This window comes from Clupea harengus, chromosome 22 (assembly GCF_900700415.2).
Source record: "Clupea harengus chromosome 22, Ch_v2.0.2, whole genome shotgun sequence".
Lineage (NCBI taxonomy): Eukaryota > Metazoa > Chordata > Actinopteri > Clupeiformes > Clupeidae > Clupea > Clupea harengus.
In genome coordinates this window covers 6,885,740-6,911,326 of record NC_045173.1, presented here as the reverse complement: position 1 = coordinate 6,911,326, position 25,587 = coordinate 6,885,740, and the positions used below count along the sequence as shown (strand labels likewise).

The 25,587-nt window shown below is 45.2% G+C and overlaps 1 protein-coding gene across 1 annotated transcript in view; it reads left to right on the top strand.

The window, feature by feature from the left end:
* LOC105903536 (hedgehog interacting protein) overlaps positions 1–25,100 on the top strand; it is a 38,658-nt gene extending 13,558 nt beyond the window's left edge. The window contains exons 4-13 of the mRNA XM_012831304.3: positions 2,944–3,145; positions 9,329–9,480; positions 10,295–10,468; positions 10,648–10,791; positions 11,141–11,262; positions 12,867–12,990; positions 13,859–13,989; positions 15,574–15,655; positions 21,117–21,265; positions 21,736–25,100. Of these exons, the coding sequence (XP_012686758.1) occupies positions 2,944–3,145; positions 9,329–9,480; positions 10,295–10,468; positions 10,648–10,791; positions 11,141–11,262; positions 12,867–12,990; positions 13,859–13,989; positions 15,574–15,655; positions 21,117–21,265; positions 21,736–21,941 (1,486 nt within the window). The 3' untranslated portion in view covers positions 21,942–25,100. The remainder of the gene's footprint in view (positions 1–2,943; positions 3,146–9,328; positions 9,481–10,294; positions 10,469–10,647; positions 10,792–11,140; positions 11,263–12,866; positions 12,991–13,858; positions 13,990–15,573; positions 15,656–21,116; positions 21,266–21,735) is intronic.
* The last annotated feature ends 487 nt before the right edge of the window (positions 25,101–25,587 follow it).

The following is a 25,587-nucleotide window of genomic DNA, read 5'->3' as shown; positions in this document are numbered from 1 at the left end:
CCTCCTCTTACTCTCACTCCTCTGCCTTTCTGATCACCTCTCACTTCAATGTTGCCATCAATTGTTCTCCAAACCAGGAGTTAACCTGTGGCCATCATATTGCTAAAGCTTTGATTTCAAATTGCACAACAGCCTTGGAAATGGAAGTTTTGCCAATTGAATAGCAGTGTGTTCTGTCTGAACACAAGGAGGTTTTGGCATTGATGAAGTGTGCAAAGTAGAGAGGATGGTGTTTAGTGTTTTGAAGAAAGTGTGGTTAACAATTGAAATTTGTGTCTAAAGCAGATAATTGTGTGTTGTGAGTTGAAGAAAGTGCGGTTAACAATTGAAATCTGTGTCTAAAGCACATAATTGTGCTTATAGTTTAGCAGAATTGGTTTAGGGAGTTGGCACATGAGTTACAGGTTGTGGTCATTGTGCCATAAGTTCCAGTTTTTGAATGTAATCAATCGAGAAAAACTGTAACTAACACACTGTTTCCTTGTAATAATATTGCTGTCATTTTCATTCATCTACAGAATACACACATGCGCACACATAGTTTGTGGTTAACAAATGAAGTGATGTGACTTTTTGAATGTACCGTGGCTGTCACTTGATCGGATAGCACTAGGTAGGTCATATCGGCACCGAGGTCCCACTAATGAAAAGAGTCTTGATTGTGTCTCTTGCTGTAGTTTAGACTGTGGCAAAGACAACAGAAACTCTTCAGAGGAACAAAGTAGTCGAGTTCTTCCTAGATCTAGATAAGGTGCATTACACAATGATTGGAGACCATCAACTAATTTTGAACATTGACTGATTAATATTTGAATGGCAGTTTGTGTGCTGTCTGCCTTTGTGTGCCAGAATGTCAGTGGGTCAGTGGTGTTAGAGAATCACCGCCCTGCGCCTTGTTAGATTATATTTATTGCTCATCCAACAGATGGTAGGAGAGTCTAACCTTTCTTTCATAGGGCGAAGTATTAGCATCCGTGTAATTGCATAGGTTACGGTATGCAACGGCTGACTGCTGCTGCGGCTCAATCACATTAGTATTTTCTTTCAAAAATGTATTTCTGGTATGTAATTTTATAAGCATTGGAAAGCAAAGTTTACTGGGGTGTTCTCCCAGAGGGTAGGTGTGAATGACCCCACAGCCTTTGCCTGCTCCCAGCTCAGCTCCCCCCCACCCAACATAAGCCTCCTGTACTCCCCTAAACCCTCTGTTGGTTCAAGAGAGGGTTAGGCCAGCTTTGATGACACAATGAAAATGCTTAGACAGCGCGCGCTTAGCTAAGGGCCAGAGAGTTCTGACCTTTTGTACACAAGACAGAGAGGGAGGGCATGTTTGTACACGATCACCATGGTCACCATCATCAGATGAAAGAATAATTGCATACATGGACAAGGCAACTGGTGGAAAATGAAACAGCTGTTGTTACCCAAGTATCATTAATTCACTGTACATTACTGTAATAACATGGTTCTCCGTGTATAGCGCGTCCTAGTACGATTCCTTTGCAGAAATGATGGGTTTGGACAAAAAGAAACATTAAAGCAGTCCCTGTACTACTGGTGCGGCCATGCCGATGCATACAGATACATTTTCTGTGGACACGCCATTTTGACTGGTGTCCTACTCATGTCCTTAATGAGAATGTGTTGTCTCATAGTCGTCTGACACTGTATTCCACAGACCTCACACTGCACATACTCCAGCTGGCCCTCACATCTGCCATGACATGTTACCATGACATCATACCACAGCCCAGACAGGAAATGAGGGAAGAGATACCTGACATACACCCACACACGCACGCAAACACACATACTCACACACACGTCGCCTGTTCCCCTTGGTCTATCAACATGACCATACAAATACACACAATCCCCCCTGTCTCTCTATCCTTCAATACAGACTCAGATACACATACATAGATATATACACACACGTGTACGGCTGAACTACCCAAAGACCTAATAGAAAACGTCAACCTTTTCAGAGACTGTTAGCCAGTGCCGTGTGTGTGTGTGTGTGTGTGTGTGTGTGTGTGTGTGTGTGTGTGTGTGTGTCTCTGTGTGTGTGTGTGTGTGTGTTTGTGTGTGTGTGTGTGTGTGTGTGTGTCTGTGTGTTTGTGTGTGTGTCTCTGTGTGTGTGTGTGTGTGTGTGTGTGTGTCCTATGCTGAGGACTTGTTTCCATGTGTGTTATTTAATGCGCGGTCTGGGCGAGCTCCTCCACATCTGATGGAAGCTGTGGTTTATGGAACACTTGTTTCACAGCTTGAAGGCCCTCCTCACTTCAGATGGATTAAATGTGCTCTTGCAGTGATGTGTGGCTCCTGCCAATCCTGGAGGAGTCAAGTTCATACAACGCATATATTATATTGCACATAGTTTCAAAATGGTCTGAATATGTTTTCTTGGAGAGTCTCTCATTTTCAAAAGAACACATACATTGTGTGTGTTTTCTTCTGCCTTCTTCGGTGTGTGTGTATGTGTGTGTGTCTGTGTGCGTGTGCTAATCTTGTGAGGATCCTAAGAACTACTCATCCATGTAATTATTGGAATAATACTAATAATATTAAGCTGTAGTTCGTTAACAAAAAAACAAAAAACAGAACAAACTAAAAAGTCATAAAAATCAATCGTTAAAGGGCCAACAGACACAATGCATAAGGGGAATCAGGTGGTTAAAGAGGCTAAGGACAGGTGGAAGGGAGAATATGTAGGAAAGACAGGAGAGATGGGAATGCCACTGGATAAGGAGATGTAATGGAGTGGAGTCTAGTGGTTGAGAGTTATGACTGAAAGACTTGGCAACCTCAACAGGGAGTCTGAGTCTAAGAACAACCAGTCCACTGAAACCAGAGGCCCTGAGAGTTCTTGAGCCTACCCTGGAGATAAGATAGGAAACTTGCATTTGCAAGATTTGACCCCCATCTCTGTTTTGCTTTCAGGAAGCACAAACACAACTGCTACTGCGTGCAGGAGGTGTTGAGCGAGTTGCGACAGCCGGTAGGAGTGGTGCATTGTGGGGATGGCTCCCATCGCCTCTTCATTCTAGAGAAAGAGGGCTTTGTGCGGATTCTCTCCCACACCATGGAGTTGCTCAAGGACCCATTCCTTGACATTCACAAGCTGGTCCAGAGCGGCATGAAGGTAAGGCAGACGTACTACACCTGTCATTGAAGGGCTTACGTTTCTAAGCACCATAGTGTTTATGTAATGTTTATAAAGTGTATAATTCACTGACGGCAGAAATCACTTATGTACCCATGTGAACATTGTATTCCACATTTCTGGTGATTCTTTTTCTGCCATCATCCTTGTGGATAGGTTGCTAACATGTTAGCTTATCACAGACCCAGTGTTAGGGTATTTGCCTCTCTATGTGAGTGTGTGCTGTGTTGTCACAGTAAGTTAATAATAGGTCTGAAAGGGAAATCATCACACCAAGCCTTCATAGCACCTCAAGCTTCAATTAAATCAGCACTTGTCTGACATACACTTAATGACTAACACGAGAGGGATACAAAAGGTATATTACAAAGAGGCTCAGTGCCTTGGAGGGCCCGTAACCATAGTATATTCATGATATATGAGGACTTAAATGTGTTGTTGCTTTAATCTACTACTACTTTTTGCATGATGGGCAGCAATGATGGAGATTTCCCCATGACTCAGCCACAAAACTTTTCCTAGCCTTTAATCTTCAATTTGTGTTCACATCTATGGTTGCTAGCCAGGACCTCTGGTCATTTTCCATTTCAACCCAAACCTGTCATCAATGCACAAATCATACACCTGTCATTAGTCGTTCACCTTTGCCAGTTCTAAACAGGGCACATACCCCTGTCAGGATCCAGCTATGCACATAATGGACTTTAGTGGAATTTATAGTAGAATTTGTGCAACAATGACATGTGTAGTAATGGATTATGTCCAATATACCACAGTGGGGAGTTCCAATTGACAGTGGTGTAAAACACATACACATAAACCAGGATCAACCTCCACAGCAAAATTATACAGTTTACCATTCTTGAATTTAGGATAGCACTTTCTTCAAGGAGGTTTGGGGAAAGAAGCACACCCACAAAAGAGAACCAAAAAGAAACATAATCACACCGCTAGCCTTTCCTTTCAGACTTTTTTTTCTACCACATTTGGGCAGAGGTTGAATGAGAATGGGATTTTATTCAGTCATTTCTTCGTGCCCTTGGATGCAGGACTCCAGTGTTGAATGCAGTCTTGCATGCTGGCACAGTGGTACATAGTTATGTTCGGTGTGCCAGGGGGTTGTTTTGGTCCTGTCGACTGCCAGTTGTGGAAACATCATCTGTTTAGTGGCCACGGATCTCAAGACGGCTCGAAAATTCACCGTGTGATTACAGGATTGCCATCCGCACGTCGGCAGCTGTGCAATTTAGCTGTGCATGTCTGTCACCACCAACAATGTGTCATCGCTTGTATCGGATGTTTACCCATATCCATGGTGACTAGAGACTGCCTCTTTTTGACAAAAGAGAGCCTTGTTTAGATCCTGTACCGGATGTAAAGTAGGCGGGGGCTGGAGGGGGTGTTTACACACGACGCAGGCCTACTGTCACTCCCTCCAAGGAAAGAAAATCTTGATGGGAGGGGGTCCGGACGGACACACGCTACAACTCGGCCGGGAAAGCCTTCCCCCAGCGATCCCTTATCATGACTAAATGTAATTGTTTGCGGATAAAGCCCCTTATTACACCCATTAGAAGTGTCTCAAGCCCTGGCTTGGCCCCCAGAGAGCTGTTCTGTAAGCGTTTGGCAGCAGGGGGCCAGCGGTCACTGGTCCAAACCAGCGACCATGTTTACCCTGCATGTCAACAGGCTCTGGCTGGCTTTGTGCCGCTGGAAGAGCCACGGTCCGCCGGGAGCCATGGAGTGAGGGAGGCCCAGAGATAGGAGCCTTATCAGACCTTTGATTCTAATGTTGTGTGTTTCCTCTGAGCGCTGGCATCCCAAACCATCCCCAGTTACGCTCAGTCAGTTAAGTCAGGCTGCTCTGAAACAATGTGGCCTGAGGCGCGGTGGGTGTTCTCTCTGATGAAACACTATCTGTCTGCTCTAAACTCCCCCACCCTGCATACAAACACACACACACACACACACACACACACACAAATAGCATACACACACACACACACACACACACACACACACACAAATAGCATACACAGTGCACAATCGTACTGGCACATCTACACTGGATTTATGTTACAGCATGACAGAAATGCACACATTCAGAACGCACACAGACGCATACACACGCTAACTCATACACACACATTCAGAACGCGCACAGACGCATACACACGCTAACTCATACACACACATTCAGAACGCACACAGACACATACACACGCTAACTCATACACACACATTCAGAACGCACACAGACACATACACACGCTAACTCATACACACACATTCTCATCCACATACGCACCCAACCTGTTGTTTCATGCACTTGTGCAAATAGACAATTGTAATTTCCACATCATTGTTCATATATTATTAGTGGATCTTCTGACACAGAAGAGACGGGATGTGGTTGCCTTCACTGTCCTCTGCCAACATCGCACATCTGTAGAGTTTGCTCCGATGCGTCTTAATGTAATTGTATCTAATCGTATCATATCTGATACTCATCTATGTGATATTATTGCTCTATTTGCACACATAACACTTGGAGTTGCCAGGGACACTTTGTGCAGAGGCACTGCAACAGTGAAGTGTTTCAGCTCAAGCCCTGACGAGCTGCATGTCAGCTAAGGCACGTTTAGGACGGAATTTGAATGCAGACAATAATGCGTGTTGAAGATTCTGTGTTGTGACTTTGTTGAGAGCACCAGTTAAAAAAAAAAGCAAAGAAAACATCTGCTGGCAATAAGATGGCTGTAAGTGTTTGTATGTGTTAGTATGTGTGTGTGTGCGCATGCATGTGTATGTGTGTGCATGTGTGTATTTCAGGGTCTTGCACCACCCTGAAGCATTTCTTACAGAAACAAATAGTTCACAGCATGTTATTCTCTGCTTTGCTCATCCACGCCCCCACCCTCCAATACTCACAAACACACACACACACAAAAACATGTGCACAAACACTCACATGTGCACAAACACACACACACACACACACACACACACACACACACACACACACACACACACACACACACACACACACACACACACACACACATACAGCTGTCTGACTTTCTCAGACAGAGAAGTAAAGGAGCTCTCACTGTCACTTATAACAGCTCCAGTGTTGTAGATGGAGCCCTCTCCTCTATCAGTATGGTCTTGTGAGATAGAGCCTCAAGGACTCGTTCTGGCCTCCAGATATGTATTGCAGTGCATTCTCATTACAGTGCCTGCTCCATACATGTGTATGGGGTGGCTGCTCCTTGTCTTGGTGTAGGTGAAGAGAGGCTGTGTCAGTGCGCATTGAATCGGGGGGCGTTCTGTTCACAGTGTTACCCTTCCTGCTCTCTTCTCTGTCCTGCCCCCGCCCCCTCCAGTGCTCTGACATAGTGATCTTCACCCGAAGTTTCCCTCCCTGTCACAGGATTAATGCGTATCAACAGGTGGAAGTGTGTCTGTGGGTGTGTGTGTGTGGGTGTGTGTGTGTGTAGGGGGTGGTGATGGTGAGATTTGATGTGGATCTCTAGTTTCATTGTTTCGGCTGACATCTTTGAAAGATGTCAGATTGCCTTTGAGGTAGGCATGCATTGTGTGTGTGTGTAGGGGGTGGTGTGTGTGTGTGTGTGTGTGTGTTTGTGTGTGTGTGTGTGTGTTTGTGTGTGTGTGTGTGTGTGTGTGTGTGTGTGTGTGTGTGTGTGTTTGTGTGTGTGTGTGTGTGTGTGTGTGTGTGTGTGTGTGTGTAGGGGATTGTGATTTCAGATTGCCTTTGAGGTAGGCATGCATTGATTTCAGATTGCCTTTGAGGTAGGTGAGTCTCTGTGTGTGTGTGTGTGTGTGGGTGTGTGTGTAGGTGTGTGGGTGTGTGTGTGTGTGTGTGTGTGTGTGTGTGTGTGTGTAGGCATGCATTGCTCTTCTCCAATCAGCTCATATGGAATGCCTTCTTGCTGTGGGATGGCCTGAGCCAATAAGGATCAAAAGGTGCAGAGCAACAATACAGCAGCCAAGCCATGCATCATGTCCTCAAAGGCCGGCAGCTGCCCGCAGTGGGATTGGGGGAGGAGAGAGATGGGAAGGGGGGGGGACGAAAAAACAGTAGCACACCACCACGCTCCCTCCTCCTGGCTCCGATTCCGCTCCCCGTGGAATTTCACTGACATTCTAGTAAAGAACCCGGATATTTCAACCCCCCGTGCTTACACACACACACACTCTCACTCACACACACAAACACACAGATCTCCACCTGCTCCCATTCTCCCTGCTCTCAAAAATGGCGCCAAATACCCATACCTCAGTATCAGCCCCCTCTCCAAAAGAAAAAGCTTCAGACATGAGAGGGGGCTACATCCTTTCCTTAGGTGTTTAAAACAATACCAACCACACACACACACTCTCTCGCTATCTTTATCTCTCTCTCACACACACACACACACACACACACACATTTGTGTTACAGGGTAGGAACTCCCAGTTACTCTATGAGTGAAGTTGCCAGCAAACTGTCTGCTAGAGCTTTTTCCCAGTAGGGCTGAGGTGATCAATGGCCCATAAGCTAGTCTGGAGTTTGCCTTCACTTAATCATTGTTAATGTTCAGTTGGACCCGAAGGAGCCGGCTTGTGAGGCCAGTGTTCGTTTCTTATGGGGGTGTGTGATTTCCGTGTGTTCTCTTGACTCTGCCGAGGAATGGTCATTAGAGAAAGCTCAAACTACATTAGTTAGGAGCAGACTTCTTGGTGGTCCTCAGCCAGGGATCATTCGCCTTTCGCTGGCATTCCAGCCTCGTCCTGCTCCGTGTGTGTTTGTTTTGGGATATTCAGGTCACTGCATCTGAACTGCATCCAGCATGTGGGTCAATCTCCCGAAGGTGCGTGTGGAATACTTTCTCCTCACACCCCTAAAAAATGCCACACACAAAACATTTCAGACAAATATTAAACGTGAAACTCAAATCAACCTCCTGCCACTGTTGATTCACCTAACATGCATTTAATCACTGTGTGTAAAATGTAGAAGCGATGGTTTTGTCAAGTATACAGGCTTTTTTTTGCTCTTTCTGGCCTTGCTAGGGGTATAAGGGGGTTTCAAACAGACCAGCATGGGATCTAGTGCATCTGCTGAAGTAGAGTTAGGTTTCCATCAGTGTTATTTGGTAGATGGGCAGTGTAGTTTTGTGACATTTTTATGTCACAAAAAATATGTCAGAGTCTATTTGAACACATTCTTAACACTTCAGCCTTGAATTCTTTCTTTTATTATTGTTGAAAATAGAGAAAGCAAAGACAGAATGGGTGATAGAGAGACTGGGTGAAAGAGGGGAAAAAGAAAGAAAGCCCGACCTGATTGCCTTGCCTTGGGACTGAAACGATATAGCCGCTTATTATAGCGGCCTATGATGAGTGGACCACCAGAGTAGTGACAACTGATGAATCTGCCCCCAGGCCAAACAAAGCGCTATGTACTACACAAGCAATTTCACTGTTTTCTAAACATGTTGCCAAGACAGTGGGAGTTGGCAGCCCACTCCTTGTTTAGTTCTCTCTCTCACTCTCTTTTATTATACCGTGTTTTTCTGTCTTTTTTTCCTTGCATGGATTTTTCACAGACTTTTTTTGAAAAAGAGAGAAGGGGTAGGGAGGGAGGGGATGAGGAGGGAGGACTGGGGGGACTGAAGGACTCCTGGACTTTTGTGTTGTCTATGAACTGCGAGTGAGCTAATAAATTCTTTGAGCCACTCTGCGCTGCATTCACGGATATCCCCCAAAGATTACACACACAAATCACTCACACAATAGAGGCCGCCAGGACGGCCCCAGGAGTCTCACAGGGGCCCGGGCCCCAGGACAAGCGCGTATAACCAGGCTGGGGGGTGGGGCAGAGAGAGGGAGGCAGTTTGGGTTGAGAGGGGGGTGGCATTGCTGCCTGGAGTCAAATGTTTAATAATCGTTTGTAATGCAGTAGTCAGGGAGAGAGAGAGGGGGAGATTTCTTAGAGCATGGGGATACGCGGGGGTCCCAGATGGAGAGAGAGAGAAAAGGAGAGAGAAAGGGACATGGGGGGCCTGGATTTGGCCATGAGCACGGGGCACAGGCAGAGTGGGAGAACAGGGAACATAATTAACTTCTGGATCCTTTGTGGTTCCCCCACACTGACAGGCCGGAGATGAAAGGGGCCTGCTAAGCCTCGCATTCCACCCCAATTACAGGAAGAATGGAAAGCTCTACGTGTCCTACACCACCAACCAGGAGCGCTGGGCCATCGGACCGCACGACCACATACTCCGTGTGGTTGAGTACACCGTTTCCAGGTAATGTGTGAGTACTAATCAGATGCCAGGGAAACAAGGACGTGTGATTTAAAAAAAGCGTGGGTATGCATGTGTGTGTGTGTGTGTGTGTGTGTTTGTTTGAGAGAGAGAGAAAGAGAGAGGCTGCACCAGCACCACTTCTGAATTCCGTTTGGCTGACAGTGATGGATGTTTTCATCCAAAACTAATCATGGCATATAATTATACGGCTGCTCTCATGGCAAGCGTGATGATTCACCCGCCACAACTGCTCGGATACTAAGGAGAGAGTTGCACAATCACACCTGGTGATTAAGAAAACAACAGTCCCCCTAACGAACTAGTTCAAGTATTATGGTTTATTATCCTAATCACTGTCGCATTTTCCGTTTAAAGACTAAAGTAATTTTTATATCTTGGCAGTGTGAGATGCAGTAGGGGATGAGTAAAACTAATGGCAGTGCGCTCCGTTGTAAAGCACCACCATATTGTTAAAGAGACCAGTCTGCTGGCATTTCTGTCCTGTGAAGTACTTTTTGTTCCCGTGCCCATTTTAGAATCACCAGAATTTAAAAGAACACCTGACACACATGTGTTCTTTTGGGATTCACACAACTAGCTCTAAGCAACACATTGTAAAGCATTCATTGGTGATCAGGCATTTTCCCTTCGTGGTTGGTTCTGTTGATCTTGACATTCTAAACTATTCTCTATTCAACTCTGTCTAATACAGGACTACACCATCACTGATCATTTTGAGTCATAAAACAGGTGTATAACAATGTTTATCCAAAACTCAAAGCAACTGACCATTGTTTGGGTTGACCCTTGGCAGGAAAAATCCAAATCAGGTGGACACTAGGACCGTGAGGGTACTGATGGAGGTGGCTGAGCTGCACAGGAAGCACCTGGGAGGCCAGCTCCTCTTCAGCCCCGACGGCTTGCTACACATCTTCCTGGGAGACGGCATGATCACCTTGGATGACATGGAAGAGATGGATGGGCTCAGGTAAGATGTTCATCAGTCTTCCACATCTTCTGGAACACTTTTTTTCTTGATGCCAGGCATTTTCTCATACATATATTGCCCCCTTTTCAATGGTTCCTGTGTAATACACATTGGAGCTCATTTTGTAAACATACAGTAATATTGTCCTTAAAACTGAATTGAGATTTTCTCTTCTGCAGTGATTTCACAGGAGCCGCTCTGAGGGTGGACGTGGACACTGACTCCTGCGCTTCCCCGTACACCATCCCTAAAAACAACCCTTACTTCAACAGCACCAATCAGCCCCCTGAGATCTTTGCCCATGGGCTTCATGATCCTGGCAGGTGGGTGATTAATAGTATGTACAGAGATAGTGACAAAGCTTTGAATTTTGGTCTCATGCTACATTTCGCTGTTAGAAGAGTTTAATTTGAGTTTTTTGTGTGTATGTTTCTTACTGTATATAATAAGTAAAAGGCTAGGTCTGTTAGCTGTTAGCCTTCATCCTTTTTCACAAATGTCCAAACTGGCATACTGTATAGTAAAAGCACGGGGTGACATTTGTAACAATACTGGTACCCCAGAGAATGTAAGCGTGTGGTGCACTTTTCTGACAGTTCAGCTGCAGACCTTCATGTTGTGTGGTGTGCTCCGTTAATGTATCTGTTCCCCTGTCCTCTGTGTCCAACACAGGTGTGCGGTGGATCGACACCACGCCGACACTAATGGCAGTCTCCTCATCCTGTGCACAGACTCCTCCGGCAGAAACACCAGCACAGGGAGAGTACTGCAGCTCGTCAAAGGGAAGGACTATGGTGAGTCGTGGAGCAATGTTGGCCAGGCTCCCGCAGCAAGAAACCAGATCTTGTGATCTGGAATGCAGAAAATATGAATGGTTTGCATGAGTTTCCATGCAGTGTTTTGAATACCCTCTTTAGGAATGCTTGACAAACCTGCCTTTGATGTTTTGAAAATACATGATGCTCCCCAAAGCCAGACTGCAGCAGTACTCTGGAACACAATGCAAAGTTTCTGTGTTTGTGATCTTTTGGGACGTCACCAGCTGGACATGTAGCGGAACATCTGCAGTTCTGCGCAACAGAGACTAGAGGAGAGAGAGACTTTAGACACGATGCTGCATGATTCCCACATAAGGTCCTGCTTGCCAAGGGAATGTGAATGCGTGGCCATGAATACGCTTTATAACTGTCAGCAACAATTGAAGCCCAAATTCTGGTTTAGTGTTGTTGAAACGCAACGACCATGATGGCAGTCCATCCTTCAGTGGTGGGGATTGAGCCCCAAGGCTAATCAATGCCAGAGTTTCCCGAAAATGCTATTTCCTGTGGGGAAAAGAGACATGATTTTAACATTTTTGCTCTTGTTTGGTTTAGATTATAGCAGTGCTCTCCCCCTGCCACACACACACACACGCACACACACATATACACACACACAAACACACACACACGACACACACAATGAACCATGTCATCTAGTACCCACCAAAATACACCCCTCTGAAGTATTCAAAACTATAACTCCCCCACCCCCATGTTAACATACCACATATCCTCACACGCACTGGCCACATATCCCAGGCAGACAACTGCTGATAGTCTCAAATAAGCTCAGACCCAGGTCCATTAACACCATCATGGTGAAAAAGAGTGCATTAACACACACACACACACACACACACACACACACACACACACACAACGTGCACACACACATTCACACAAACACATGCACGCACACACACGCACACAACATGCACACACACATACTCACACACATACAGCTATATTCCCTATTCACTATATTAACATTCCTAGAGAGACAGACACTGTGTCTAGAGTATTACTGTATTTGGCCATATGGAGGAACATCTATGTTTATTGAGGTGTTTTGTGAAAGTGAATGCTGTTGGCATCCCTCTAAAATCTGTTACGATAGAATGGAGAGATTTTAACGAGCCAGGGGCTGGATAATTCAAACCACCCTGTGCCATGCACTAATGGACTCCTGACAGACTCTAGTAAACATGGATATCCCCTCAGATTCCTACACAAACACAGAAAACAGCTCTCATTAGGGAGTGTGTAAATCAACCTCAAGTCATTACAAAACCTAATGACAATATGTTAAATGAAGTCATAACTATGCGAATAAAGACATTCACACCACTGACGAATTACTTCACCCAACCTCTCCGCAGAAGTTAAGTAATTTAGCCAGATGCTAACCCTCAGTCACTAACAACACATTTTTAACACTAAGTTGTTTGTGTCTCCCCACACTTTTGGCCATTGGTTTAAGCTGTTTTCATAGTGGGAGACAGGGAATTTCAAAGAGATGTTCAAGAGATTATACTAATTCCAATTGTTGTGTTTTTCTGTTTTTATTTTTGCCACAGAAAATGAGCCATCTATCTTTGACTTGAAATCGACTGTTATTTCAACCCCCGTCGGAGGTTTCATCTACAGAGGCTGCCAATCAAGGCGGCTATACGGCAGCTATGTGTTTGGTGACAGAAATGGGTACATATTCAATTATTAGATTCAATTTTTATTGATGAAATGGGTACATATTCAATTATTAGATTCCATTGTAATTGATAAATACCCTGTCCAAGCTCAGCTGGTATAAATGTGGTGTAGTTCTCATGTAGTGAGGTGCACTTGAACATGACAGTGTCAGTCTATGAAGGTTTTCTTATATGAAGGTCTTCTTGACTGAATGTCATGTTTCCCCCCATGTTTGAAATCCTGCCTTGCTCAGTATAGCCAGTATATCCATCCTGTTGCCCTATCTGTGCCAATGTAAATCCTCTCTGCTATCCAAGCAGGAGGAGAAAAACAAGGCATTCTGTGTAAAATGAGCTGGCTTTTCCTGCCATGTCATTTGGCTACCACCTTGTGTTGTTCACACTTACCACTAGTTTGTAATTTATCCTTCTCCACTGGTGTCAATACACCATTCTAGAGTAAACACAGGAAATATCAGGTGGTCGACAAGTTCCCTCTCTCTCTCTCTCTCTCTCTCTCTGTCTTTCTCTCCTACTCCACCTTTCTCTCCAGAGATACATTTTCATTCCTGCTATTGTCTTTTCTGCTGTGCAGTAAAGTCAAACAAAGTTGTTTCCGACACCCATTTTGAGCCATTTCACAATGTGCATGACCTGACCTGTAATGAGATAAAGTGGGTGTGAGGGCCCATTATAATGAGTTGGCTTCCATTGGTGACTGTTCAACTCTGTAACTCCCAGTTGCCTGATAAATTCTCCAGAAACGTATAAACTGACATGATTAAACTATTATGTGGAGGCAGAATGTGGTTCTATTATATAAGTGGAGCTGATGGATACAGAGCTTGTGAATGAGAGTTGTGTGTTTTGCTGGTGGTCAGGAACCTGCAGGTCCTGCAGAGGAGTGGAGGTGAGCGGCCTTGGCAGGAGAAGACCCTCTGTCTGGGCAGCAGCACCTCGTGTGGAGCTTCACTGACAGGGCACATCCTGGGCTTCGGGGAGGACGAGCTGGGTGAGTGCCATCCTCAGCCACTTCAAAATCACATGCAAATGAGTTCAAGTGGAATTTGTGTGCAAGTGTCCATAACTTTTGTGTCTGAGGAATACACCAAATAGACTCCACTTTAGGTTTAATCACTCCCCTTTTTAATTATAATTGTATACATAAAAGAGTGGTAGATTGTGGTGTTCAATTTGGGGATGAAACCATGAAAGTCCTCATGCGGTTAACATGTAAGAACCATTATACCCTGGAAATTTCATGACAACCAAAACCAGTAGACTTTTGACATTTCTACATTTCATCCATTGTTTCATGTCGGGACAACACGTTTTTCCTTCCATTCAAGTTCAAGTGTCTGAAGTCTACATGTGGTGCGGACAGCTAAATGCTTAGTAAGAGGAAGGGCGCGAGCCCAAACCTTGTTTGTGTGCATTTAATGGACCTTGTGCTTGAAGCGGTGGAATCTCTGATCGGACCATAGAGCAGAGATACATGGGTTCGAGTGAGACACTCTCTGTGTGTTCCTCGTGCGTAGACAATGCCATACAATGATGAGACAGGAAGGGTGGTGTTGAGGCTGTAGCTGTTCACACACCTACTGATTCAGGGGGGGAAAAAAACCTTCGGTATCCAATTCTAGGAGATATCCAAGCAATCCTCTGCAAAGGGAGCCAACGGGGGTCAAAGAGGAACACCTACACACCCACACACACACACACATACACAGAGAAAAAGAGAGGGAGTGAGCGAGAGCTCCTGATACGCAATACCCTCTTCCTCTGTGGCACATTCCAGGGTGACATGACACTCCTGGAGCTTCCTGACAGATCGCTTCCCCTCCGGCTGCTGCCGACAGCAGATATGGCTGAGACTCGGAGGGCACAGAGATCACGCAGGGTGTTGGATTTCCCTCCGCCGTCCTCTTCCTCTCAGCAGACACTCCTGATGACTTCTGTTACTGCCTGTCCCCTCAGGGACTTAAGGACACAAGACAGGCTTCCCCCAAAGCTGAGCCTCACACCACTCCTTAGCTGCTTAACTATTTACACTCAGCTATGGGAACCATTGCCTCCCTCCCTATATGTATCACAACAAGAGAGTAATTCATAATACTTTCAGAAGTCCGCAAGTGACCCAAACTTGTGTCGAGTCGCAGCGGGGTGTTTATTGCACGTGTGTAGCAGAGGCAAATGTGTGTGATGAGTCTGTGATTTAGAAGGAGGCTGCATCAGAAGGCTGTGTCGTGCTGGTCCCTGTCTTGCACACATGGTTGTGATGTACACTTGCTGGGCTCTGTCTTTTCCAGCCTGGTCCTGATTTAATTAATTGCATAGTTCCAGACAGCCACAAGTCCTCAGCCTCATCCTCATGTCAAGTGCAGCAGGCCGGGGCGGATGGGGTGGGGGGTGAGAGAGATGATGAGGTGGCATAAAAATAGAACCTCTGGGTGGCTTTAATTTCTGCGTCATGCGCTTAAAAGTGGTCAGAAGTTTTCAAAAAAAAAATGTATTGCTGATTTGGTATCAGCAGAGTGTCTGTCTATAGTGAAACTCATTTCAGTTTCTCTCCCATTTCCCCCTGTTTGTGCCACAGGTGAAGTCTACATTCTGACCTCAAGCAAAAGCATGGCACAGTCTCACAGTGGGAAACTCTACAAGCTCCTGGACCCGAAAAGGTACAAACACTCACCTACATGCACATTCACAAAAGCACTAATTCAGTGACACACAATAGGGTCTCTATGAATAACCATGGTGATGTGTGTTTTGGCATCATCACTGAAAGAAAAAAATGTCTCTTGGCTATGGGGAGGCAGCATCAGTAGTCTGTACAGCTGCAAAGTCTGTGTGTGTGTGTGTGTGTGTGTGTGTGTGTGTGTGTGTGTGTGTGTGTGTGTGTGTGTGTGTGTGTGTGTGTGTGTGTGTGTGTGTGTGTAAGAGAGAGAGAAAGAGAGAGAGAAAGAGAGAGAGAAAGAGAGAGAGAGAGAGAGAGAGAGAGATGTTTGTTTGTGGCTTATGAGGGCCAGTGGTGAGTTGTTGTCCCTTGAAAGGCAATGACTTCATATGCTGTAGTGTGGAATGAGCCCCTTCTCTCTTCCTTCCATACAGACTCCACATAGACACACACTCTACATAGATACACACTCCACATAGACACACACTCCACATAGACACACACTCCACATAGACACACACTCCAAATAGACACACACTCCACATAGACACACACTCACATAGACACACACTCCACATAGACACACACTCCACATAGACACACACTTCACATAGACACACACTCACATAGACACACACTCACATAGACACACACTCCAAATAGACACACACTCCACATAGACACACACTCCACATATACACACACTCCACATAGACACACACTCCACATATACACACACTCCACATAGACACACACTCTGGGGCTGATTTGTTTTGTGCCAGTGCATGGGTTGATTACTCAAAGCTGAGATCATGTCTATAAGATCACATCAGCCTCCACATACACACACACACTCACATAGCCTAACACACACATATAAGCCCATCATACTTACACACTCACACACGCACAGGCACAAACACTAGGGCCTTATCCCCCTTTAAACAAATCATCACACAACTGCCAGCGTCAGCCAACACAAACGGCGCTCATAATTGGAGGGTAAGCATAGTATTTCCAAATGTTAGTGTAGCGTGTTCCTAACACCAACACTGTCTAGGTGGCTTCGGCCAGGGGAGGCTCACTGCAGAGCTTGTGTGGTCTGCCGGGTATTTTCCGAGATTTGACAGAACTTACACTCTGGAGCAACCCAGGCACCTGTCGGCACACAGGAATGTTTTCTTTCAGATGGCAGGGCGAATTTGGAGGGTTATGTGCGCGCGTGTGTGTGTACGTGTGTGTGTGTGTGTGTGTGTGTGTGTGTGTGTGTACGTGTGTGTGTGTGTGTGTGTGTGTGTGTGTGTGCGTGTGTTATAAATCATGCAGTTCAACCGTAAATGGTTCAAAACCGGTCTTGCCTTTCAGGACGATGTGTTAGAAGATGTTGTGACCCATGTAGCAGATGTGTGCATCACCCACTGCAGTTTGCAAATAAACTTTTTTTTGTGTCGATGTGTGCGTGCACGCCACTTCACAATAGGCTGTAATTCATCCCATGTGTTAGACAGACATTTGCAATATTGATGGATCTTTCAAATCTGTTGTTTGTGTCAAGCCAAATCTATGTGAAAGGAGTTGCAGGGGCCACAGTACCAGGAAATGTGTACATGGAGCGTGAGAATTCCCACACAGCCACAGCCAAGCTCCAGTGACGAGTGCGCTGTTCATAGAACAAGATATGTCTGCTCCACACTCGCAGTTTTCAATAGGCACAGGCTGATCTGCCATAGTCTCTAATTCAAACCAAGCACTCATAAAGCATCTGTTCACCACCCCCCTCCAACCCAGCATGCACATGCAGCCACACACACACACACACACACACACAGCTGGAATGATCGGTTGGAGGTGGTTCTTTAACATCACCTTTGCTTCACTGGTGAGGAGACTCAGAGCCAGGGCCCCTCCTCAGAGCGAGAGGCCTCCGGGGTTTCAGTCCAGCATTTCCCCGTCTCCCTCCTCCATGCTCAATTTCCGCAGACGCTCTTGTTTTTCTTTTGGTGGGAATTACAATAGAAATGGATCCCCGGCTAATTATTCCTAGGTGATGACAGTGCCACCCAAGTCTTAACACAATTAATTACCTCACAGATGTTTCCAGAGTCCCTGCCCATGTTGAGGCCCCTCCGTCTCAAACTTTTTTATTTACGTTTTCTGGCATCCGCGCTTTTTTTCCGAGGAACCGTTCTTTCCACCATCAATTGGACTTGTTTAGTCTGTCTGAGACCTTTGGTGTTCCTTTGGTCGGTTCCATATTTTTTCATGCATGCGCATGTACACATGCTTGCACAAACATGCAGATACACACACACACACACACACACACACACACACACACACACACACACACACTGCGATCATGTAGGATCTCATTACAGAGCAGGGCAAGAGAAGCGGATAACACCGCTGACCTCAAGCCCAAGATCGAGTCGGGTGGTCTTGTGTACCTGAGACCCCAAGGCCTCACTGTTCTGTTTGGGGGAGGGGGTTCAGAGGGCTGAGCAACAACCACAGCATGTTTTGATTTGATCTCCCTGCATTCTTCAGCAGAGGGAGCGGGGGCACTCAGCGTGCCGTAGTGTGGAGTTAGCCCGTAGCATCATGTCAGATGTCTGCAATGTTTTTGGAATAAATACATCATGCCACAATAGCGGCGCCTGTCACCAGCATTTGTTTGTCGGGGGCCTAACTTTGGATAATAAATACAGCTGAACACAAGGAACACAGACATGGCTGTCCCATGTGGACGGCAGAGTATTATGGGATTGTTTATCAGCCACTGCCGCTGACGGAGAGATGGAACTGTTTAACAAACATCTCATAGCGCCTTGTGGGCCCAAAGAAGACAGAACTCCACATTCTTTCGTTTTCTTTTCCTTTTTTACACAAGTCTTTATTCCCTCTTTGAAATGATCCCAATGTAGTGTCTGATTGAGACAGAGAAATGCATCATTGAAACTGGTCTTATCTCAATTGGCTTGCCACACGCAGGCAGAGAGGCCCAGGGGGACGTCCAGCTATTTAGATGGACAGTGTATTTACTCCTGGTGATTAACTCAATCTGAGCCGGAGATAGAGAGAGGGAAGATAGAGTGACACTCACAGAGAGCACGAGAAAAACAAACAGACAATGATTCAACCATTGGACAGTTTGTGATGAGAAATTGACAGATCTCCCAGACATATTTCTCTGTGGGTTTATTTCATAATGAGGTTGGTTCACCACAACAATAAAACTTACAAATAAATAAATATATCCCCAAATGAATTCTCCATGTCACTACATGTCGCTCTGGCTTCAGCAGTGTCAACATTTCTAGTATGTTTCTTTTCAAATGTTAAGCTTTTGATTAGTTGTAGGGGGCCAAGTCAATGGATGAGGTTTACGTAGATGTGTGTGTGTGAGTGAGTGTGTGTGTGTGTGTTTCTGTGTGTGAGGGAGAGAGAGAGAGACTTTGCATACACCCATCTCTTTTCACTTGTGAAATGTGCACATTTGCCTGCCTCTCTTAAATCTCTCGGGCCCACTTTGCCTCTCCTCCCACCCAAGGCCCCTGGCCAGACTCAGTGAATAGGGCCACTGCTACAATACACAGTAAATTTTGGACACAATTAAAACAGGGGATGAAACCACACAGAGAGGAGAACAATGGGGAGGTTGTGGGGAGAGTGATTCTGAGCCATTTGATGATGCATTCTGTGGGAATCTGTGAAATATGGCCCTCTCTGTCTCTTGTTCACTCGCTCAAAAAGCTTGACATATTCCTCTGGGCACAGAATCCCCCACGCAGTAGATTTAGAATTTCCACCTCTTTTTGTTGACGTACCCCTAGGTAGACAGGCTAAGAGTGTGTCACTCAGCAGGCCACAACAGAGGCACCCCAAAGCCATCACACAGCCCAGCCCACAGAGATCACTACCCCAAAGCCATCACACAGCCCAGCCCACAGAGATCACTCGTGCTCCGTCTCATCTTCCCACCGCGTCTCATCACTAACTTCATGGTAAGACACGTGGGGAGAGACTGGATTGGGATCAGACACAAATCATTGTTCCTCTCTTCGACAAAGAGATGCACAGCCTTCGCTTCACTGTCCTGGGGACAGTCTTAAACCAATAAGCCGTGGTCCCTTTTTTTAATTTATCAGCCTTGCTGCTGCGCTGTATTTGCCGGCCTCCTGGGCTGCTTCATTCCCACACTGCCTGTTGACCCAGCTGCCTTTGTTGGTGCTGCAAGCAGCAGGTGTTGTTTTCAAGCCCACCCTGGCAGACACACAGACCCTTGGGTAGCGGCACTGACCTCCCCGAGCCATTAACAGTGGCAGCACAATCCTCTGGGGAGATCCCCCTTTCTCTCGTCTCACCCCTGAGCTCCCTTCTTCTTGCACAGTCTTGAATCTTGTATCTCTCTCTCTCTCTCTCTCTCACACCGTTTCAGTCTCTCCCTCCCTTTCTCATTGTCATTGACAATACACAGGCTGTCACAACAACAACAACACCACAAAGGCGGGGGGAGAGAGAGATGGGGAGAAAGTAGTAGGGAGTGTTCGACGGAGGAGAAAGGAGGCATGTGTTGTGGGTGTGGAGAACAGTAGAGAGGAGCATGGGAACTACCCTCTCAACACAAGAGCCTGCCACCACCCAACCCCCACATCCCGATACACACACATAGACAGAGAGACACACACACTCTTTCACACACACACACACACACACACACACACACACACACGCACACACACACACACATTGCCACAGTAGCCCAACCATCAGTCACACCGGCTGTCAGGACAATCCTGGGCTTCTGCACCCCACACATACTGTCATTGTTGTATTGTCACACTTTCACACTCGCACATACACTCCAAGTGCCCTCACCCACCCACCCACATGCTCACCCTGTCATTCTTTCTCACACTCCTTCACATACACACATGCCTCTCATGTTCTCTCCCTCCTCTCTCTCTCTCTCTCTCTCTCTCTCTCTCACACACACACACACACACACACACACACACACACACACACACACACACACACTGAGATCTTGTATTCTGGTGTTGCAGTATCACATACACCCCCCCACCACCACCACCACCACCATCCCCACCACCACCCACCACACACACACACACACACACACACACACACACACACAGGCAGGAGGATGTTTGTTTCCAGAGGCTTCAGCTCCATTACGCACAAGCCTGTTATTGTTTCCAGACATCGCATTGATGAGGTCTTGATAATTGATCGGAGCAGGGCTAATTTAGCTCTAATAATAATTCACCCTTGTGGTGCATCTGTGTGTCAGAGCCAGGGGGAAGAGCGAGAGAAAGAAAATAAATACGAGTTTGTGTTGGTACTAAAAATGGATCCAATTAGAATTGTATTTTTGTAGGATTCCTTCACCCCTTGTTTTCAGAGAGAGGTCTGTTGTTTGACGTGCTTCTGCTTTCCAGACCCCCAGTGCCTAAAGAATGCCGTCGTCCAGTGGAGGCCCCAGAGATGCTGAGTAGCCCCTGCTCCCGCCAGTGCAAGAATGGACACTGCACCCCCACCGGAATCTGCTGCTGCAGCCCGGGGTGGGAAGGCCCCTTCTGTAGAGTGGGTGAGTATCTACACAACACACATCTATATAGACAAAGATATACACGTGAACACAACACACATTTATATACACGAAGATATACACGTGAACACAACACACATCTATATACACAAAGATATACACGTGAACACAACACACATTTATATACACAAAGATATACACGTGAACACAACACACATCTATATACACAAAGATATACATGTGAACACAACACACATTTATATACACAAAGATATACACGTGAACACAACACACATCTATATACACAAAGATATACATGTGAACACAACACACATCTATATACACAAAGATATATACGTGTACACAACACACATCTATATACACAAAGATATACACGTGAACACAACACACAGTTTGTCAAGGGAACCCGTTCCATGTGTTTCTCTCTGCTACCTTGAGCTCAACCATCATGTCTCACTGCTTCGCTCCTGTCTGTCTCTGTGTTTCAGCCAAGTGTGAGCCAGTGTGCCGTAACGGAGGGGTGTGTGTGGAGCCCAGCAAGTGCTTGTGCAAAAGTGGCTTCTCCGGCGCCCAGTGTGAGAAGGGCGAGCGGGGCTCCGAGCAAGCCGAGGGGGACAAGAACAAAGACGGCATCCTGGACCACCTAATCGACATGACCTCCTATCTGCTGGACCTCACCAGCTACATTGTATAGAGTGGCCAAGCGAAAGGAGATCTCCCCCCCCCAAATTGGTGAATACCTCCATTTCTTGGAAGCCCTCATCAACCCTGAACAAACCAGCAGAACAGCACTCAGCTCACTCCATCTCAGAGATAGCCAGCGTAGGTCTCTTCCCTCTCCTGGGCTATCGTCTCACAGCCCGTCAGCTCTCACTACTATTTCACATGCTGGAAGCCATGTCACCAATAGCAGAGGCAGATACATGCATGAAGGCTGATGAACAGTTCCCCCCCTCAACTCTCCTCCAGCTTCTTGTGTGTCTTAACATCCACCGTGAGGTTCTCCCTCATCTGCGATGGTTCCCCCTAACCTTGTTCAAAGACCATCCAGACCTTCTAAAGCTGAAGAGATCTGATTTATATGAATTGTTTTAGATGGGAACCCAGGCCTCAACCCCACTACGTTAACCCCAAAAGGTCAGGTTGTTTATGGGAGTCAGCAGAAGTTGTATGAAAGATCCCGTGACTTGCAGACAGATTGGACACTGTGGGCATGCAATAGGAAGGCCCCCCTGCAGCAGTCCATGACACTGAACTGCACCTCGGAGAAGCTCACATTCTTACCAGGATTCCTAAAGCCACCTCACAGAGGGGGCTTGCCTTGGTCTTTGCCTTCTTAAGGACTTACCATTAAAACATTAAAAATGAATGCACATCTGTCAGTTTGACACAAACTCAAAAAGCTCACGATTTTAGTATGTATGCTAACTTGAAAAGAATAAGCATACAAGATGAAGAATATTTGTGACAATCTTCTCAGTGATTCCACATGGCTCCAACCTGCATTGTAAACTTTTGTAAACCTGAGATCCCAAAAAAATGATTAAGGTTGTTAGAGCTTTTCAAGCATAGCCCTGCTGGAGGATAATGGTGCCAAGTCCATTTAAAGAGTGCTCTCTGGCCATCTTACTGGCTCAGAGACAATCACAAGGGCCAGTTGTCAGTCTGTTTGAGATTTAGAAGCTTCACTGGCTTTTCCTCATCACAACCTGTTCAATAGTTAAAAGACTTGTCAGTATATTCTTGATATATGTGTGTAGCTCTAGGCAGTTCAGCTAAATGAAAAGAGGTCAGGATGAATAACATTGTGACTTTTATTTTCAAACCTGTAGAAATAATGCATCTTGAAATACATTATTGTACATCAATATGCTAGAGTTTACTTCTAGGTACGTAAAGGTCTAAATGTCTTACAGTAGCAGTACCTACAGTTGTTGATGGCAGGTAGATTCCATGCTGGGGAATTGAACTTGGTCAGTGTTCTGTTCTTGAAACAAGTGCCACTGTATGAAAAAAAAACATATCTGTCTCATCATATCCATGGAAGCTGCTTTCTTTTTTTGATACAATGATACAAGTTAGTTGTTAAGGAAATTTGAAATAGAATCATCTGATTGATTTAATCATGTTTGAAAGACAGTCAATTTTTTTACATCAGATAGGAGCCAACCAATTCTACAAAGTCATGTCATGAGCACGCCTAGACAGAGAGACACACAGAGACCAAAAACAGTGCAGTGCCATGGTTGAAACCCTTCTGAACAAATTGGGGCTATATTGAAGAATACTGCGGAATAGTCACCATTCAGTCACAAAAGGAACAGAACACGCTGTTGTATATTTCTTACAGTACTGTGCCGAGATACATACTACTTTAGCCTCACAAAATAATATAGCATTACTGTTGTTTGATAGAGGAGCATTTATTTTTTTAAGTGTGATAATATATGGGAGAGGAGGATGTTTATCAAGCGGTTTTACATTAAGCTTTTTGCATTCACACCTCATTTTCTTTTTCCTAATCGAAACATATTTGTTTTAACAGGAACACTGTTAATATATTAGTGTGTCTGCGAACACTGTGTAATCCCCAATCGATTACCAGTTGTGTTTTATTTACATGTGGGTCTTTGTCAACTCTTTTTGCCATCATTCAAGCATGGACCAATTAGTTGTCCTCCATCCAGATTACAATTCAAGTCACAGAACTGCAAATCCTTTGCTTCAGTTTTGGAACAAGAAGAAAAATCGGATTGTGACATTTAGTAGTGTTATTGTGCAGGTGTCGTAAGGGTTAACAAAAGTTGATGGTGTCAGGTTGTTTGGTTTGAAAACATTGCGTTGTCAACGCCACAATGTTGAAAACATACCAAGGCAAATATCTCAGCATCTATCAGCATACTTAAAAAAATGATCCAAAGCATTTTCACAACAGACATTTTCAGTGACAGAGCGACTAAATGAGGTGGAAGGCAAACACTGGTTATTGTCGTTCATATCTTATCGGACAAACTCTCCACAGCGTTGAAAGCTAATATTAAGGCTGTGCTCATGGGTTATTCATGTGTCCTTTGTGGCAGTGGCGGTGCTCAGCGCTCGTGTGACCAAGGCCAGAATGCAGACGCTGCTTGCAGCAGTCTCTGCCCTTTAGCCCTGTCAAGAGAACAAGCCAGACCCTCTCCCATGTCAATGATATGTCATTACTTCTTTATCATTGGTATGTGGTAACTGACGCATGCTGCCAGTCATCAGGTTGTTTTTGTTGATGTTTCACTCATAGTCACCATGGGTGCATCATCCCTCTCAGCACTGCTTGCCCTACTTGAGCAATTCCATCAACAGCAGATGCTGCTGTCTTCATTGTTGGTTGTTGCATTGTTTCATTTTTTTTTCTTTTTTTTTTTTCTTAAATGTATTTTTTGAAATTGGCCTTGCTGTGGTCGTAGTTTATGTTAAAGTATCCATGCTGTAAGTTTATCCTTTAATTTAAGCACTTAATGTGAAACTTGCATTGCAGCTGCTGAGAAGGCAACATGTGAATAGAGAAATCCTTTTTTTTCCTTTTTTCTCTCCCTTATTTAAGTAGTTATGCCATAAAGTTATTTAAGTTCTCTACGTTGTTTTTACCATTATCTGTGAAGATTTTGAACCTGTAAATAAGTCTAGGGCTATCTTGGTATTCTTTTCAGAAATATCAATATGTCTATTAAAGTTTATAGCATGTTTGAAATTAAATGCCTCATCTTTTTGTTTTCCAGACAAATGAGTTAGATCATTGACTGGGTAAACATTATAAACATGCTCAAAGTTAATAGTGAATATACAAGGCATTAAAAGGAAATCCACACTCACATTTTGACTGTTTGAATTCTATTTTGACAGATATTTAAATACTTGAGAATCTTTTTGAGGTATGTAGGTCATTTTATGAAAAGCATTGTTCCATGAGAATTTGATATTTGAAATTCCACGTTCTGTGTCATCCATCAATCATCCCAGGCTAATCATGGTTACTGACACAATGTGACTAAAATTCTGACAGGAGGTAGATGAGGGATCTTAAGAAAGGTACGTGTTTAAGGTCATGACAAACAAGGAGGCTTAAGAACCATGTGTCCATTACGGACCCGTATGCTTGAATGCTCTCTGAGGTGCTCTGGCTGGACATCGAGATGCTCCACTGGGAAGTTCTCACTTCTTGTACGTCACAAACCAATTTTCCATGAGGGCTTTTTCCTTTTTCTCCTTTTTTCCTCCAGACTGGACTGAGGTAAGACCCAGAGTCACTTGGAGGGAGGCTGAAATGGCCCCGGGCCCAGTGCTCTCCTGAGTGGACTGAG